The sequence below is a fragment of the Ambystoma mexicanum genome, chromosome 3p (assembly GCF_040938575.1).
Source record: "Ambystoma mexicanum isolate Mex_15411 chromosome 3p, UKY_AmexF1_1, whole genome shotgun sequence".
Lineage (NCBI taxonomy): Eukaryota > Metazoa > Chordata > Amphibia > Caudata > Ambystomatidae > Ambystoma > Ambystoma mexicanum.
In genome coordinates this window covers 593,082,838-593,101,119 of record NC_090925.1, presented here as the reverse complement: position 1 = coordinate 593,101,119, position 18,282 = coordinate 593,082,838, and the positions used below count along the sequence as shown (strand labels likewise).

The 18,282-nt window shown below is 37.7% G+C and overlaps 1 protein-coding gene across 1 annotated transcript in view; it reads left to right on the top strand.

Moving 5' to 3' along the window:
* The window catches only part of RIMS4 (regulating synaptic membrane exocytosis 4), an 867,656-nt gene extending 850,120 nt beyond the window's left edge, over window positions 1-17,536 (top strand). Inside the window, exon 7 of the mRNA XM_069651349.1 lies at window positions 4,101-17,536. Coding sequence (XP_069507450.1) covers window positions 4,101-4,319 — 219 coding nt within the window. The 3' untranslated portion in view covers window positions 4,320-17,536. The remainder of the gene's footprint in view (window positions 1-4,100) is intronic.
* Window positions 17,537-18,282: the final 746 nt, after the last annotated feature.

Sequence of the window (18,282 nt, the reverse complement as noted above, 5' to 3'; positions counted from 1 at the left end):
TATCTATTCAAGCATAGACAAAACGTCTACCAGATGAAAAGTCTTTATCTCTTCAAGTGTAAACAAAGTTCAGCATGACTTCTTCTTCATAAGAAACAAAGAAACAATTTTGCAATTCTTCTGTATCAACAACAATGTTTTGTAAGGATGATTCCACCACAATTCATGAAACACTTTTGTATACTTGTCACATCTTCTTCTTCACAATATTCAACCACAATGCACTACTGCAATGATTTCTTCTTGGTCCACTAACCTTCCAGGACTGTCAATAAAAGGTCCCTCTTCCGATTTACTCGCTTGCCAGCACAAAAGCTCCTAACACTAATACAAGTACTCTGTGGTAAGGTTCACTTCAAACATTTTAGAAAAGTCTTTAACTTTCAACAACATCGAAATTCACAACTTCTTTCGTCGAAAACATGAGATACATTGTTGCTGTTTATTCCAATGTTGTATTTGCCGCAGGCAATACAGGTTATTCTCTTCTACTTTCTACCAGGAAGGTTTCTCTCCTGCCACTTTTGTTTTCCTACTTTTACATCATACAACTGCTGAAAAGTTTTCTGTATTACACTTGCCCCTCCTTGGGTTGAGCAGTGCTTGTTGATGTCTTTCTCAACTATGGCCTCTTCCTTACTCTCGCAATAATGGCTATAATTAGCTTGCTTCAGTGCTGCCCTCTCTTGGCTTCGGCAATCTGTTTCAGTATTGCCGCCTTTTTTACTTTGTCAATGGTGGTTGTGGTTAGCTTGCTTCAGTATTGCCCCTTCTTTGTGTTGGCAATTACTTTGGCCCTGATAGCAATGATTATAACCTTTCTTTTCCCCTCTTTTCCTGCTATGACAGTTTAACCTCTTTATATCAGTTCAGTATTCAAAATTACTTTCAGTAGCCAGCGGTCAATTATGCAGTATACTAGGATTACCTGACAATGGTAAACACACTGGTGTCTGCACATACCTCTGCTTGATCCGCTGACACTGCTTATTCTGCATCTTCCTGCAGGAGGTCAGACTGCTTCGGGTTGTTTCCCACAGCCCACGCCAGTTGGGAAAGTATCATTTCTCGCTCCCTGTGTACTATGGTGCTCGCCAGCCACTGGGACACAGCACGCAACAAGGAGAGCCTTTCTCTCCAGGGAGGTACCTTTCTACAACAATGCTTCCCACTGCACAAACTCTGCAAATAGGGCTATCAATATTGGAGACCCTCTCAGGACCGACACCCGCTTCAAAGATGGTGGCGGTCGAGGCATCTGTTTCCTTTTTGCTGCAACTGCGACTCACAGGCTCTGCAACTACTCCACCTCCAGCTTCTAATGGCCTGCACCGGAGGTGTGAGCCATTCGAAGCACTAGGCTGCATCTTGCAGTTTAGTACCTCTGAGTTCCTCTTCCTCATCCCAGTACTTAGGGCATTGTGGGACTTGAAGTTCCCAATGTTTTGATTATCTTTGTTAGGGAAGGGATTTAGAGGAGTTAATGTTTGGTTCAGATTTCAGGGAGAATTATATTCATCAGAAGTCAGGCTATTAATGTTCTGATTCCGATACCTATTATTCCCCTGCTGATCACAAGTGTTTTCACACTGAGGTGGGTAGTTTTATGAATAGAAGGCTTACTCTGACAGCAGGCTATTAAATATTTTGGCATCATTGAGATCTCCTTCTCTGAAGAAGATAAATACTGCTTCTCTTCTAATGGAATCTTCCTGTCCATCCCCACCCCCAGGGTTAGGATCAGGTAGCAGCTGCCTTGCTCTGGCCACATGGGAGGAGACTTTAGGCATGTATTCTGTGAGGATTCCGCAGGATTCATCACAGGAAGCAATGTCAACAATTTAGAACACGCAACGTCAACTGACCCACCCAAAGCTGAGAAATGGTTTTCAGATTGTATTGAATCAATATAAATACCCATTCTCTTCCGTTTCACACATTAATTTTGCTGTGCAGTTTCAGAAAGAGCAGTTGCATGACATTTACATTCATACTATTTTTTATGGGAACAGAAATTACTCTTCTAAGATTCCTTCCATCCTTAAATAAATGTTTTAATATCAACAACATCCACCTGTTGCAAGATATTGAAACATTCTCTGTCAAGCGTGGCCCATCAGCTGCACTTAGATATAGGGAGAAGTCAACTGTATTTCACATTACAATTCTCCTGTTCTCTATTGGGAAGCAGCACCCAAACCAAATCAAACAACCCTCTCCTTTGACTTACCGTAGAAAAGGTTGAATGTCAAATCTAAACAGTTTTAGGCAATTTCTACACTTACTTTGGGATAATTCTATTAGTTCATGGAACTGGGATCAGTAAGTGGTATGGTCCTCACTGGTCCCTGGTGTCTCTAGGCACAGGTGAAATCTGTCATGACCTGCTTTACACTCCCTACTTGACAAGGCTCTACATTTCTAGATATTCCCAGCTCAGCACCCCTGCAGTTGGGCAGGCAGTCTGTTGTTAATTATACTCCAGTCTGCCTGGATTTCGGACAGAGATTATCCCTTCCGTCTTGTGTTCTGCCTCCCCTACTCCCACTTGACAAAAGATGTTTATGATTGAATAAGTCTTTCCATTGGAGTGTTTAATACTCATATACTCCCAGAGAATACACCCTTCAATCTCCATTGGATAATTATGATTCCACTATGTTTGGCTTGAGCAAAGGGGATACCTACTTTGCTTCAGCAGTGCTGAATGCTATTTAATTTTTCTTCCATAATTCATGTCCCATGCTTTTGTATCTTATAGTTACAGAATTATGAGTAATCTTCACTTTTGCATAACGCGTCAATGATGAATAAAATGTGCTGTTTAAACTAAGGGTAATATACATGATTGGGCATGCCCTGTATTTCAACTTGGGGCCTCATGTTGTGGTTCTTGTTAATGGTTAATGTGAGATAAATGAAGGCGTTATTTTGTTCTGCTCGCATTAGCCCAACACACGTATTTGGTTTTATGATGAGGGATATGTCAACATGCCATATTAAGAGCAATGAACATTGGAGCTGGCAATAAAAGGGAAGGGAACAGAAATTTTCCCAGCAGATGTTAATCTCCTCATATGCTGCAAATATCTATTATTCTGTATTTTAGCTTGTTTATGTACTCTTACTCTGGAGAAAATGTTCAAGGGTGGGGTTTAGTTTGCTCTGGGTTGAAACCAAGGTCAACTTGAAGTCAGCATAGTATAAAACTGACATGAATACAAGTGTTCTTCAAACGAATAGAACCATTGCTTTCTCCTCATGTAGAATTGTATAATTTTAACATTTGACATTACCACAAATGAAGTCAATAAAATGCTTAGCAGGATGCACTCTACTTATCAATAAGCTGTGCTTCATTGAGAAGCAAATAGTACATTAGTTTAGAATATCACAGGTGAATTCATTGGTTTTATGCATTGTTTGATGTAAATAGTTCTACAGTGTTGGCTAGGTTTATTACCTTGCTGATTCAAATTTCCCACTTTGCACTGGTCTTTTTGGATGTGCAATTCCATTGTGGCATGTACAGTTCTCCATGAATACAGACTCAACTCAAAGCTATTCAAACTTAGTTTGCAGGGCACAATGTACTGAAGGCCCATATCATTCCTGGAATAATTTCATTTGTGGCACTATCCACACCATGTGTTGGGTTCTTTCTCTCAAAGAAGCAAGTGAGTGGTGAAAATGTGAATTGATAGAACAATACATTATTTTGGTGCTTCGAGCTTTATATTGAGACATTTTTCAAGTCTTTTGTTAGGTGCTGCCCATTACAAAAGGCAGCACCAATTCACTCATTTTGTCACTGCAGTATTTCTCCAAACAGTTAAATCATATGTGTCATCCAGGAAGAAGCAGTACAACTTTTCAACACCCCTGACTTTGAATTCAGGCAATCTTCAGTTGTCTTTTTTTCTGCTGATTTTATTCGAAGCCTCCTGGCTTGCTAGTTTTATTCTTTCCTTCATGATATACGAAACATGCTTGTAAATACAAAGTAGAAACATAGATGATTAAAATTTATATCTGCACCTGAAAAAATCATTCTGGTTTGTGAAGGACTGTTAGTAATGCAATTCTCTTTTTTGACTCAGGTGATGGTCTGGGGAAACTATGGACGAATGGAACGAAAGCAATTTATGGGAGTTGCACGTATTCTATTGGAAGAGTTGGACTTATCAAATGTGGTAATTGGCTGGTACAAGTTATTCCCAACATCTTCAATGGTGGAGCCATCAACAGGACCACTAATGCGACAGTCTTCACAGCTTTCATTAGAAAGCACTGTTGGGCCATGCTGTGACAGATCCTAATGAGCAGAGAAGTGACTTATTTTTGCAACACTCTGTCAAGGTTATACTGGCTGGATCTCTAACCTCGATAGTTCAATTGCATGTTTGATCAATTCTTCTGCGACTGGAACATGAGAGTAAGGTGACCTTTGACAGACAAATGAGGGTGAGGATGTTTCCCCTTTCCAAGTATGAAAGTGCCCTGGGGCACAAAGTACTAGATGAGAATTCATACACATATACCTCTAATTTTGCATCACTTGGTGTCATATGTATACCTAATCATTGATCATCTCAGAAAGTTGCAGCCTTTTCTGAAAAGAGGAGTATTTTCTTAACTTTCAATGAGGAATTTCTAAGAATGGTTAGCAATGTATCCAGAAATTATCTTGCACACTAATGGGGTGAGAGCAAAATGGTATAGGAAATCCACAGTAGCAATGTACTTTGCAAGATTTCATCCGAGAGCGAATTGCAAAAATGTAATTTGGAGAATGTTTTCTTAATTGCAGATTAAGTTAGATACTGTGATGAAACTGTGCCAAATTTCCAGGAAGTGTCTTTAATACTTGGGCCAATGCTAATTTTGAGCATCTTGGTAGGAAAACAAATTTATATATATTTGAATTAGAGTAGGCAACGATATTTAAGAAACCGCTGTTGACTGTAAAATGTTAAGAAATGCACTGGAGATGAGTGTCAAACAGGGGCAATGTGCAATTCTAGAATGATTGTTTAGTATGTAGATAGAGTAGATGGTAAATAGCATAGTTTACAGATAACTTACATCATTCTGCATGAACTTTCAAGAAAATGGTGTTCAGGTTTGTACTTTTAAAAACATATCTTATGGTGGTCCAACTCGTTGATCTTACTTTAGTGGAAATAGACTGACAATAGACTGACACTAGATGCCAGTCAGTTGTCGACACTGCAAAAGTATCTTGTAGAATTAAGGCAGATTTACAAGAGCCACGCTACGTAAGCAAACCAAGTTGGATGGAGATTCATCATGGCACAAAGATGTTGCATAGTTTATCTTGGCACATTTGAACCAGTGTCATGTATATCTGCTTTACAACAGGAGCTCTTCTAATAAAGAAATATCTGCACAATGGGAAGATACTTCAAAACATGACACGATTCCCTAATGCCATAATTTGAAGCAAACACAAGCAGATGTTGAATGGGTCATTGCTGAGTAATGTAGTGACTATTTTGTCATACAATTATTCTGAACACAAGCTTTTTACATTTATGAAAATACTGGTTCTAAAGGATAGCAGACGTTTATCATAGAAAATGAAGACAATTTATTCAGAGATAAGCTTCATGCAAATGTATGCCTTGAACTACTAATAATTCCACAATCTTGAATGAAAGTAACTCAACATGATTCATATACATGAGTTGGGTTCTTGTATTCTGGCTTTATCTAAAGCATTAGATCAACATCTGGTAACTAAATCAGTATGAAACATTGCCAGTGTGGCCTGACTGGATGGTATGGGCAATACAATATGAATTGTACCATACCAAAGACTAAAGAAGCAAATTTGCATCTGTGGTTGGAGACGAGCTATATGAGAGGAGACCTCTTCATAGTGTATGTGCATATTGAAGATACTTCAGAAAATAACATTTTCTTCTTCTAGAAAAGTTGCTTGAATGAATGTAACAAGCCCACCCTGGAGTAAACATACAGAAATCTGCAAAGCAAATAGTGGCAAAGCGTGGCATGATGGCATGTTGCTTTCCATAATTAAAATGTAAAATGCACTTCCTTCCCATCCAAATTAATTGGGGGAATATGTTGAACCCACTGAAGGAATGAGTACTGTATATTTATGTGAAAGAAAAAACCTTTATAACTGGTGACATCAATCAGTAGTGTAGTGTTTGTTCAGTGTTGCAAATGTATGTTGCATAAACCTGCATTTTTAACTGTCCAAAATAAATTAATTATGTTGTTCAATAGCTTAGCAGAATAGAATAGTTTGTTCTGCACTTGGGAGTTTAAAGTTAAAGTTATGTTTATGAAAGTTATTGTCTCAGGACTTCTTTAATTGCCATTTATATAAAGTTTATATATTTGGATTATACTAATGAAAAAGCGAATATATTTAAATACAATTTACTATTACATTAATTCCAGTAAATATTAAAGGGATGGTTCTAAACATTAGATATTTATTAATAAACAATGTGTGCTCTCTTTATAATTATTACATCGAGAGTGGATAAAGCATAGATAATCCAAAAGGCTGTGCTTTTCATTTGTATAGTTGGGTAATAAATGCTTTAACATATATGTTAAAATCAGATTTGAAATTGGTTGGGTTCTTCAAATTATGAAGAACATTACATTAATTGCAGCATTTTGAATTTGCCAACTTTTGGATCATTGATTGTTTGGGTTTATCAACTACAAAAGTAACAGTCCATTATTCAGAAATCTATGTTTCTTCTCCATCTATATGCTGGCCATTCATGGAGCCAGCATGTCCAGGCTGAGGAAAAATGTGATCCATGAAGGGACCAATTATTTTTCCACTTATTATCAGCTTTTCTGATTTAGCTCTTTCTGCTTATCACCTTAACCAGTTTTCTTGCCAGGCAGATGTAGGGAGATACCCCATTAATGGGGCTAAACTAGTCTTGCAGAATTGTGATTTATGAGATCTTGGGCTCTCCCTTTCGGATAAAAGACATAACCAAGTGTCACCACCAAACCACAAAGAACCATTCTTGAACTCAGGACTCCGTTACTTCTGGCCTGCACTCATTAACTCCTCAGGTTTCACCCCTACCCCCCACTTTTCTTACAGATCCACATACAGCTAGACTGCCAAAATGGCAGAGGTGCACTATACAAGACCTCTTTACTTTACGTTACATAGGTGGACAACAAATACAACAACCTTGTAGAACTGGTCATTAGTATGACCAGTAGCAAAAGTAAATGATCCTTTGCAGCACAGTACGTTGGAGGTTTAACGGTCACACTTTTGACAAAAATATGCTTTAAAACATACATTTAAAAGCATATACAGATATACAAAACAAACAATACAGGTCATACATCCAATGTTGCAAATGATGAAATAGACTTAGCAACTAAACATTGAAGGGGCTAAAACATGTCACTTCATGCAGTAAGTTGTGACACTATGAAGCTACTGTGTGTTTGTCTTGGTCATGCTCCCAAACACATAGGGTGAATGTATTAAAGTATTTCAATTAGCTTTTTGGCCACAGTCTATTTTGTCATCTTTCCTTAGCGGGTATTGTACCGCGATTGCATGAGACAGCTCAGTTTTACTAAATGTTCTAAAGGGTCCCTTTCAGTGCATGAACTGTAGTATTAAAAAAGCTTGCAAAATGCTAGTATAAACAACAATGATGTTCTTTTAGATACATTACATCTAATGTCTAATAAATAAACACATTTTACTTTTAGCACAATAGTCATGCAATACATGCAAGGCAAAGCTTTGTACATGAAGTGTATTGTTATATACATTATACATTATACAGAAAATATAATGATGCTTAAAAATTTATTCCAGATAAAATGATAATGGTAGACAATATTTGGACCACATTAAAACTGCAGACTTTTTCATAAGAATGTATCAGCAATGAATGCCATATTCCAATTTTAGATTTAAAGTTATTTATGAAATGTTTCAAAAGGCTTATCTACAACTTTGACTGGTGCTGTATTTTCCATAGCAACAGCCCATTACTATATAACTAGGTCCTTTCATTTGCAACAGCAGGGTCCCTTAAAAACCTTACATATCTGCATGAAAGAATAATTATTCAATATGTTATTCTCCTTTTTCTTGAAGATTTGCATGCTTTAGCCTTTATGCATGATTTTGTCCAGGAGTGAATGCTTTCATACCCATATATGACAGGGTATGCATTTGCGGTTGAAAACACATGTAAAATGTTTGCGAGAGGGTACGCGAGTTACCTAAGCAAATATTTTTTTCTTACTGTTTCCCATTGGGAAATGGTGTCTGATGTATTGAGATAAGAAATCACTGAGAATAGGTTAAGACTTTGCCTAGCTGGAAGGGAGTAACTACCAGGTTAAAACAGACTGATGAACTGCAGAAATAATACTATACTAGTAAAAGATTTCCACCATGGAATTGGAATCTTAGAACTCATGGGATTTACAACATTGACTCCATCGCACGTCCAAACTGCTCCAACGGCCCACTGCCCTATACCCTGCCCTTAATAAGTGTAACATATTTAACAGTTTTCTACATTAAATCATCCTGGATGAGCAGTTATACACATTTGTATACATGCATGGTCTACATTTAACATACAGTGCATGTATAAAGAACTCTGAGTAAATATCAAATCTGAAATGTAGATGACTTAGTGATGAGGCACTCATGTAAATTATTTGTTTTGAACATTGAAAGTTCACGTGTTTTAAGGGAAGAGAAATGGGGAGTCCAAGTTCTTCTGGTTCGTATAGCCTATACCTTTAGTTTCATGTTTACTACAACGTGGTTGCAACTTAGTTATGTAGCTAATATAGAGATTTCAATAACTTTACATTTGTATGTGTTCTTTGGTTTTCACTTGTTCAAGTGAATGTTACTAGAGCCTTATATAATTCGCGAGAATATTTTTAAAACCCTGTCTAAAGGAATTCCTTATATAGATTATTTAAAACAGAAAATGTAATAATGGGTCAACAATTCTATTTCAAGAAAATAATTTGTTCTAATAGAGCAGAATGCTTGCTTGATAAGCATTACTAAATTTCTAAATTGATGAAACCCTTAGTATACATGTTACCAATTCGTAATCTAGCCTGGGAATGCCTGTTACATTTTACTGCAACACATGTTTCACATGCTATTGCATGCTTTTTGTATTCTTACAAATATTACATTTTTGAGTAACCACCTTAAAGCCACATTTCCAACAAATATTTGTTTTATTTTGTTGTATCATTTCACAGTTTGTTTAGTACATTTAAAGATGTATTATTTTAAGTTACCTTTTTATGCAACATATTCCAGTGCTAACCTTTCCAGAGGGTACAATGTGTAGATAATGTAATTCTGATAAAGATTGTACTTATGTGAAATACTAGCATCATTAGTGGAATAGACAACATGTCTTTTAGCAAATTATTTGTTGAGAATAATGTGTGTATGTCCACTAAAAGTACGCAAATGTTTTCTTGAGAATTCTGTACTCTTTCTATTTTTTATAAAGTGAAACATTGTGATAGGCTATAAAAGCAATAATGTACTTTGTCTGTTGTACATAACTTGATTTTCAGATTGGTTGCATATTGATGTATTCTTAAAACCAGAAATTCTGCTTCTACTGTCTTTCATTCTAGCATGGATATGTCTATGTATCTATGTGTATATTACACAATGACAGTGATTTGCTTCAGGTTTACCAATGGGAATTGGATCATCTCCATGGATTATGATCAGAATGTATGGGCCTGATGACATTCCTTTGAACTACAGTCCTTACACCATTGGTAAACATGAAAACCGTGACAGGAGTGCATGTAAGATAATATCACAAATGCCAAATAGTATGTTCCCATAATGCCATCATGGAACATTTACTAATGTTTTACTTTCAATGTTGTAATTTTTCATGTCATCAGAGCCTTGTATTGGTATGCTAGGCACACACTACATTGTTACTTTCTAGGCATTCTCTACCCCCCCCCCACACACACACACACACACACAACACACACACACACACACCATATACTCTATATACCCAAATCACACTTACTCATGCTGCCAGCCATCAACAGTAATGTGTTCTCCATTCTTTTTGTCCCATGAATGGCTCTCACATTTTTAGATCTTAAACACCAACTATTGTTATCTAGGGTTGACACAAAAATAGGTTAAAACACCTTGTAGTTTCCGATCACATTTCCATAAAAGACTAAGCTCTTGTTTGCATGAGGATATTCATGATTGAACTATATATTTATTATTGTTTACCATGCTAGATAGATGCACCGAGCTGTTCTAACAGAATATTCATGTAAATTGAATGAAGGGCCAACACATTTGCTGATACCATCATGACAGAGCCCACTCTGCTTAGTCGAGTGCCTGATCTGTCACTGACATTTTGTTATTGTTATCATTGCACACAAACTACGCTTTAGTGTAGGACACTCACATCAGCTATTGACTCAAAGGATAAAGTAATGAATTGTCGCCAAAGTGTGATTTTACCTTAGTTGCAATCTGCTGCAATGCATTAACAGAAACTCGGAGACGAAAGGGGATCATGTTGTGATACAATTTGGTGGATCAATTGGATTGTGGGATTAGATTGAGAGTAGGGTGAGATTAAAGAGAGGTAAGAGAACTGTGTTTGACTTCACAAGAAAGATTTCACAGAGGGAGTGTAAAGCAAAGAGATTGTGAAACCCATTTAAGTAACTGTTGTATGGCGCTTCTACCAAAAAGGATAACAATGGGAAGATAACATGATGTAAGAAGTGCTCTCAGTAGTACTTGCTGAAGCTTTAAAAGATTTAGGGTGCATCATATCACACAGATATTTGTTTGTGTGTAATTCACCAACTACAACCACATGTTTTCTCCGCTATAAACTTTTTCCAGAGGTATTAAAGAGACACCTAGTTGACCCTAAATTCTCAAAGGGAAGTTGTAAAGATCACGTAAATAAAATTAGGAGTTGTCTTTTACTTAACACACAAATCTAGGCAATTATTACCAATAAGGGAAACAATTGCGCAATGAAGTTCATTTTGCATGTTCAGGATCTCGGGAAATGAAATAGAAGGCAGCTATCTCAACCTTGCTCATAAGTAAGACTCCAGGTTGTATGGTATTTATTTCTCTGTCCCTCATGCCTGTATTTATCTATATCTATGTTTTGGGCCTTTTATCTGTATTTATTCACTTTTATCATTTGCCCTTTAAAAAATATACAACTAGTATTTTTCTGTATTTTTTTAGATGAAAAAAAGTGCTTTTATTAAAACACACATGCAGACATACAGTACATAAATGTTACTGGGTTCTTCCACATCGATATATAATCTATGCTTATCATAGCAAATGGCTGCTCTCGTGATTGCAGCTCACCTAAAACATATTCTGTCATCAATTTGAAGTACTTTAAAAATATCTTTCATCCAACTTTTATATTCTCAATGCTTCCAGTCTGCAATGCATTTGGGGACCAAGAAGAAAAATCTGCATTTCCGTTTTTTTCTCCATTTTTACAAATAAATACAGATAGTAAGTAGATTCTTATCCATCTGTATTAATGTATAACAATCAGTTACATCGGAAAACAGGGAGCCTAACTGATAAGTAGGTAGTTGCTAAATTCAATCAACCATTTTCCTTGAATACACAAAATGAGTGCTTGTTTCTATAGTATGAAAAATACTGCACCAAAATGGCAGGAAGCTTTATAACGTATTGCATATCATGACAGAGAAACCAAGACACAAATGTGTAATGCCATGAAATACAAACAATCCCTTTGTTTTCATTCCTCCGAACTCCATTTTCTTTCTATACGTATTGATTAATAAGACAAAATTGAAGGTTCGCACATATTGGTGGTTCAAATTACTTTTTCAAGCCAACCCAAATAGCCAAGATGCATTTTATAGGGCATCCATTACAGGTCACGCCACCGACACACATTACTTGACACTTCTCGTCAGTTCCTTGCATACACCATCCCACTGCTTCAGCTCTACAGTGGAGCCTGGTTTACTCCCATGCCAGGTGAAAGGATTTCTCTAATTTCATACTCTGATGATGCTTTATCATACACCTTTCCTTGTCTGCTGTTTTCATACACTGATATGGATTTTACCAATGCTTGTTCTCTCAAGTTATAAAGTTCCTTCATAGATTACAAAAATTATGTTTTTTTAAAAATTCCCTTTTCATTTCTCATGGGGTCTTTAAATGTTTTCACAACTGCTCTTTCACATCTTCCAGGTAATTCGGCATTCAACACATAACAATTCCCATTCAGCTCGATATTCAAAAGAAATGCTTTCATTCGGATTGGGATTCAAAACTACTAGCATTCATTCAGAATGGTATTCAACACAAATGTCCTCATGGGTCTGAAAAGCCTGTCTGCCATGCTCAGTGTCTGCCTCTCTAGGCTGACTCACCAGTTGTTGCACACAGGGATGAAGCAAGGCTTCCGACCCCCATGATCCCTCCTTCTCTCATGCTGCGTCTCACTTTTCCTCTGCATCGGCTCCCTGTGGCTTCGCTCCTGCCACTGATGTGTCTCTCGCAGCTTGGGCTTTGTCCTGAAGCTTTTCATGTTCACGACTGCTTCCTCTCTGCAGTCTACCACAGACTTCTAGCCTGCCCTCAGTTTTGCTTTCCGCTGCATATGCTCTGCATCTATCTCATGGTCTCGAGTGATTCTTCTGCCATGCCGCTTTCCAGTAAGGGTTTTTCACTGTTCCAGCTGTCCGAGGACCTGCTTCCACCACTGATGCCCTCTTCTCTGTTCCTTTTGGGCTTAAACCTCCCACCAGGTTGATAAGTCCAAAAAATAGTAGACCGCTCACTGCCTGTTTGGGAGTTCTGCATTGCTCTTGCTTGCCTCCTCCTCATCCCAGTACCTAACTGGTGTATGGGATTGTGTGAGTCAATGGGAAAAGGATGCATTGATCTTGTTTGTCTCTTTCTCGTCCCTGTACTTAATGGTGGATGTTAGTATGTGGCTGATTGGGAAAATGGGAAAGGGAATAACAATAGCCTTTAAATGCATGGGGAATGGAAGATTCATTATGAAAGGGAAAACGGGGATACCAAGTCTCACCTGAGGGTACTCTACCTCCTCTGCCCAAGTTACCTCTCCACCGGTAGTCTTCCCTCCTATCGCCACTACCAGCATCAGGATCTGGTAGCTTCATTCTTTCCCTGGCCACATTGGAGAAGGATATCTTGGGGAAACAAGAGAGGATGGCCTCAGATTCCTCACAAAGGAAAGACCAGAAACATTTTAAGATGTGACTTTATTTTCAGTGCATTACTGTAGAGATGCACCCATGGCAGTGTGTCAATGAGGATGAGCAATGGCAAATGTCGGTTCTTCTAGATGGACACTAGGGTCATTTGGGATCTTGATAGGTAAATCCTGGATATGAAGGGACTCCCACATTTGTCTGGGTCACTGAATAGGTGACCTTCTTGTATACTTTCAATTTACAAGGGAGACCACCAGTAGTGACAGTGATTGATATGGTTTCTGGGGTCATCGGGTGCTTTCTTAATGAGGGTAATTGGTTAGCTTCCCTGAAGATGTTAGGGTGATTGACAGTGCTCACGAGGAGCTCATAACCGTAAACAAAACTGTGACTAGGAAGTCTGGAAATTCTTCCACAAGCAATGTGTCCCACTTGTAAAAATGAGATGTGACTCAAAGGTGAAAATGAGTCATCACGGGTGGGGAGGTATGAAGGTTGCCTTTGAGTTTTTCCAACTGGGTGGGAATGTGCTTCTAGAAGAAAAAACACTTTGTTCTTAAAATACTCTATTAGGTCTCCATATAGCTTCTGGATGGGTTAGAGTGATGACTTGTTGCATTTGAACTATGGGCTTGCCATAAAAATCAGTTGGTGTTATTTAACACTTCAAAAGTTATGACTGTTTTTTTATCATCAAAAGGAACCTCAATGCCTGAGGGCCACCTAAAGAAATACACAAGGACTGGTCTCACTGACTAGGGTGTAAGAAGCAGTATATACATGGCTTGAATGTTCTTTTCACAATCATACAATTTCTGTAATGTTGGGTGATGATTATATGTTCCTGCCCTCCCAGTTACTGTTGAGTGTGCACGTTTCGGCACTCTCACTACTACTTTTGTGACTTACTGGGAGCCTTTGGGTAAAGCAGCAGGATTTCTTGGATTGTGGGTCAGATGTGACCTATAAAGTTAATCTGACATTTCAAAAATCCACTTATTCTGATTTTTCCTCAGTGTACAGAATTCCTCACTTGGGAGTATCAACATTCTACATGTTGTTTTAAACGTCTTAGATGCCTCTTAGTAAAGGTTTGAAAATTAGAAACTACAAATATAAAACTTGATCAATCGTTTTGTAGCCTGACCCATATTGCTGTCACCATTTCTGGTTTCTTCTACTTGATAGGTTTGAGGAAAATAAAATGCTTTTGTCTGTACAAGAATTTTAAACAGCTGTGAAATAATGCTCATTTATACAAAGGAAGTGTGTTCTAATAAACATGCTGCGGATATTGTGACCACTAAATTGATTTTGAAAGGAGCAGATTTAAAAATATTAAGCCAATCTTTAAAGAGCTGCATTGGGGATCCTGATGGCAGATAAGTCAATTCCAACACCTCATTGTAGTCAATGAGCCCCTACAAAGAGATGTGCACTTTCATCTCACAGTCATTTATGTCTTCTAGAAAATTGTCAAGAGAGTTGATATTGAAGGGGAACAGCTGGGCACTGTTCCATATATTCATATGCAGTTCTTTAAATCAAAAGTGCTGTATATACATCTGAGAAAACATATCTCACTTCTAGAATTTAAAGCAATTGATGTCTTTCTTTGAATTGTATGCTCACTGAAATCATAGATATTTCATAATGCATTCATCTTACTGGTATAAAAACACTAATTGACTGTCCTCCTGGGTAGAAGTTTGTTACCTGAATTTTCAGGCAAATTAGTGCTGGATAAAAGCACCCATCCAAAACACAACAAAACTAAAAACAACTGGCTTATTGTGCAAGTTGTTAGTAGCTAGAGATTTAGGTTCTATTTTCTTGATACTGGAGACAGGAGCTCTAGAAGATGCTGCCTGAACCAAATGACCTGTGTTTGTATATTCTCTAGATGAGCTACTGCTTTAATACTTGAAAGCTTGTCCATTGTCACATGTTTATCTCATGGTAGACTTGTGAATGCATCTAGAAAGTTGTCATGAACCTTAGAAACCTTTGCTTCATCCATACTAACTAGTTACAGGTAGGAGCGATTTAATGTGCCTATGCCTATTATTTTCATACATACTAAGGTCTGCTGGGATGTGTGCATAGCAACTCTTTCTGCCTCAGGACAATGCGTTCATGAATCCTTTGTTGTGTGGACACATTGTGTCTGTTTATTTGAACATGTAGCTTTTTCACTTTAAAAACCATCTGGGCATAGAATCATTATTGCTCTCATAGTTGGCCTGGCTGTAGCTCACTTGCTGAAGAAGCCTTAGCTATTTGTATCAGAGCCTCTAATTCCTTTTTATGGTTATTCGACATTGGCAAGAGATAATATGTACAGAATCATTTTATCGCCTAGATTTTCAATGTCTTTATATGGGCATATTTCCTTACTTGGGTAAATGTCTACTCAACGTTCCTGGAATTGATATATTGTAGACTGACAGGGTGATCCCACAATTACACATGTTTTCTGCCACCAGAGTTTTATACAGTGGAGTATTCCACTGCTGTCGAAGGGGAGTACTTCAGACTTCTCGATCATGGAATCCGAACCTGCGGCTCATCTTGTATAATAATTGAAAACATACTAAAATCACCTCCAGGCTTCCTATGAAGAGAAATTGATGTATTACTAAAGATAGATATCACAGGCAAATAGCTTTTCCCTTCACTCATATATTAATACAGCACCACCATTGTCAAAATCGAGCAACTCATCAATTTTTCAGTAGAGGGGAAATTAGAAGGAACATAGACGACTACTGCTGTATGCTTACATCCCCTATCACAGTTCTGAGTAAAGCTCTCCCCCGCTTTTGTTCAATATTTATGTGGTGTGAGCTGTGCCCTATATGACCTGGGCACATAATGCCTGGTTGGGAGAACCTTGCTGTAGTTCCAAGAGATATCCTATGTTCAAGTAATTTAGAGTATTGTTTTCCTTGATTGATATATAGAGATCTGAAATTCACAACATGATCATGTTTAACAACATCCATTTATATATACAAACAACACACACATCGATTTGTATTGAGTTATGTATGTTTGCATAATATTTGCACAACCTTGGCCATACTATGAGTAATGTGTGCCATGTACCAATGATGATCCTTGTACATATTTCATGTGTACAGTAGAAATAATATAACATATACAGTTGACTCCAATATGACCATCAACAGGCAATACATAACATATGACCTCAATATTATCCAGGAGATATGGACTTCACTGAGAAGGTTGTGGCTGGATATTCATGGTACAAATATCTGTACTAGAGAGGGTACTATGGCTGTGAAACAAAAGTAGAAAATGTATGTTATGATTTGCTTGAATAAATATTGTACATTATGGCAATTCATACAATAAACAGATTTTGTTGACATCAAAATATACCTTCAAAAGGGAGGTTTGCATCTAAAGTATTTCCATGTTCCCATCCTTCAGCCACCCATACATTTTCAGGTTTTTCATTTTCACTTAGAGCATGAAAAGGAACGAAATGGAAAAGTTTCAACATACTTTTTTATAAGCTACCTACTGCCAAAAAGTTTCAGGTTCTCTTAATTGTAATAGTTTGGCAACCAACTCAATTGTACATGACTGATTTGTATTCCAAAATGTTTGCCAGTCCATCAGAAAATGTCTTTATTTCAACTTGTGAAGTAACACGTTTCTATTTGCTGCCTCAAGGTAGTCATGCTACTTGACTTAGAAAACATAAAAAATAATGCCAATAGCCTTAATTCTAGAGTAGTGAGGTAGCAATTTACGTAAGCATGATTTACGATACAAAATGGCCCAAAATCGCCTTGTACTCTCCAGGCAACTCTGTATGCAGAGGTGCATAGTGGTAAAACACGAACTCATAATTTGATTTGAACCAATGTGAATTCTCGGTTAACACAAACACATACACGATAGAAGGCCATTCCTCACTACGGAGTACATGACTTCCTTGATCGGCAGCCTTCAGAGTAAATTGCACTGTACATATCAAGACTGTAGTAAGTGGAATATAATTTTTGGCTTGCAGTATTTGGCAAATTTAGTTGGAGACCAATTTGTAGTCAAGAATTACTTATAACATGAACATTTACTGTTGGTTGAATTTGTTCAGCAACAATGTGATGGATCACTTATGAACAATTCAATGTTAATGTTTAAGTCATACAAATGTTAATACTAGTAACAATAAAAATCTTTTTTCATATGTTGGGTGTGGCTTTGACAATTTTGCTTCATTAATTGGTGAATGGGTGAATGAGTGAATAAGTGAATGTGTGAAAAAAAATTAAAACAAATTATAAAATCGGACTGGAATGTAAATGCCTAATTGTGCCATTTCGAATCTAGATGTCCCCGTACTGTGCCTATTGACCTGATCTGCACTGCTATTGGCTGCCTAATTGTGCCATTTCGAATCTAGAGTCCCTGTACCATGCCTATTGACATGATTTGCACTGCTGTTGGTTGCCTAATTGTGCCATTTCGAATCTAGATGTCCCTGTACTGTGTCTATTGACCTGATTTGCACTGCTGTTGGCTGCCTAATTGTGCCATTCCGAATCTAGACGTCCTTGTACTGTGCCTATTGACCTGAGCTATACTGCTGTTGGCTGCCTAGTCGCGCCTCCTTAACTCCTTATACCCTTTGTCCTGAGCCCGTTTAAATACATCCCCAGCCCCTAGAGAAATACAAGCTGCGACATGCAGCTGAGAACTTGTGTCAGTATTGACCTTATATTCACAGTCCTTTTAGGACTATCAGCTTGCACTGCTGCCAGCTACTGTGCAAGCAACACTAAGACCTTCCATATTCTCCCTTCAACCATGCTCTACCATCCCGACCTTCCATCGAAGCCCTACCTCAATGACCCAGCCCTTTGGCTCAAACACTTTGCTACCAAACCCACTCCAAACATCCCATGTACTCTACAAGAAAGGAATAGCAGACTT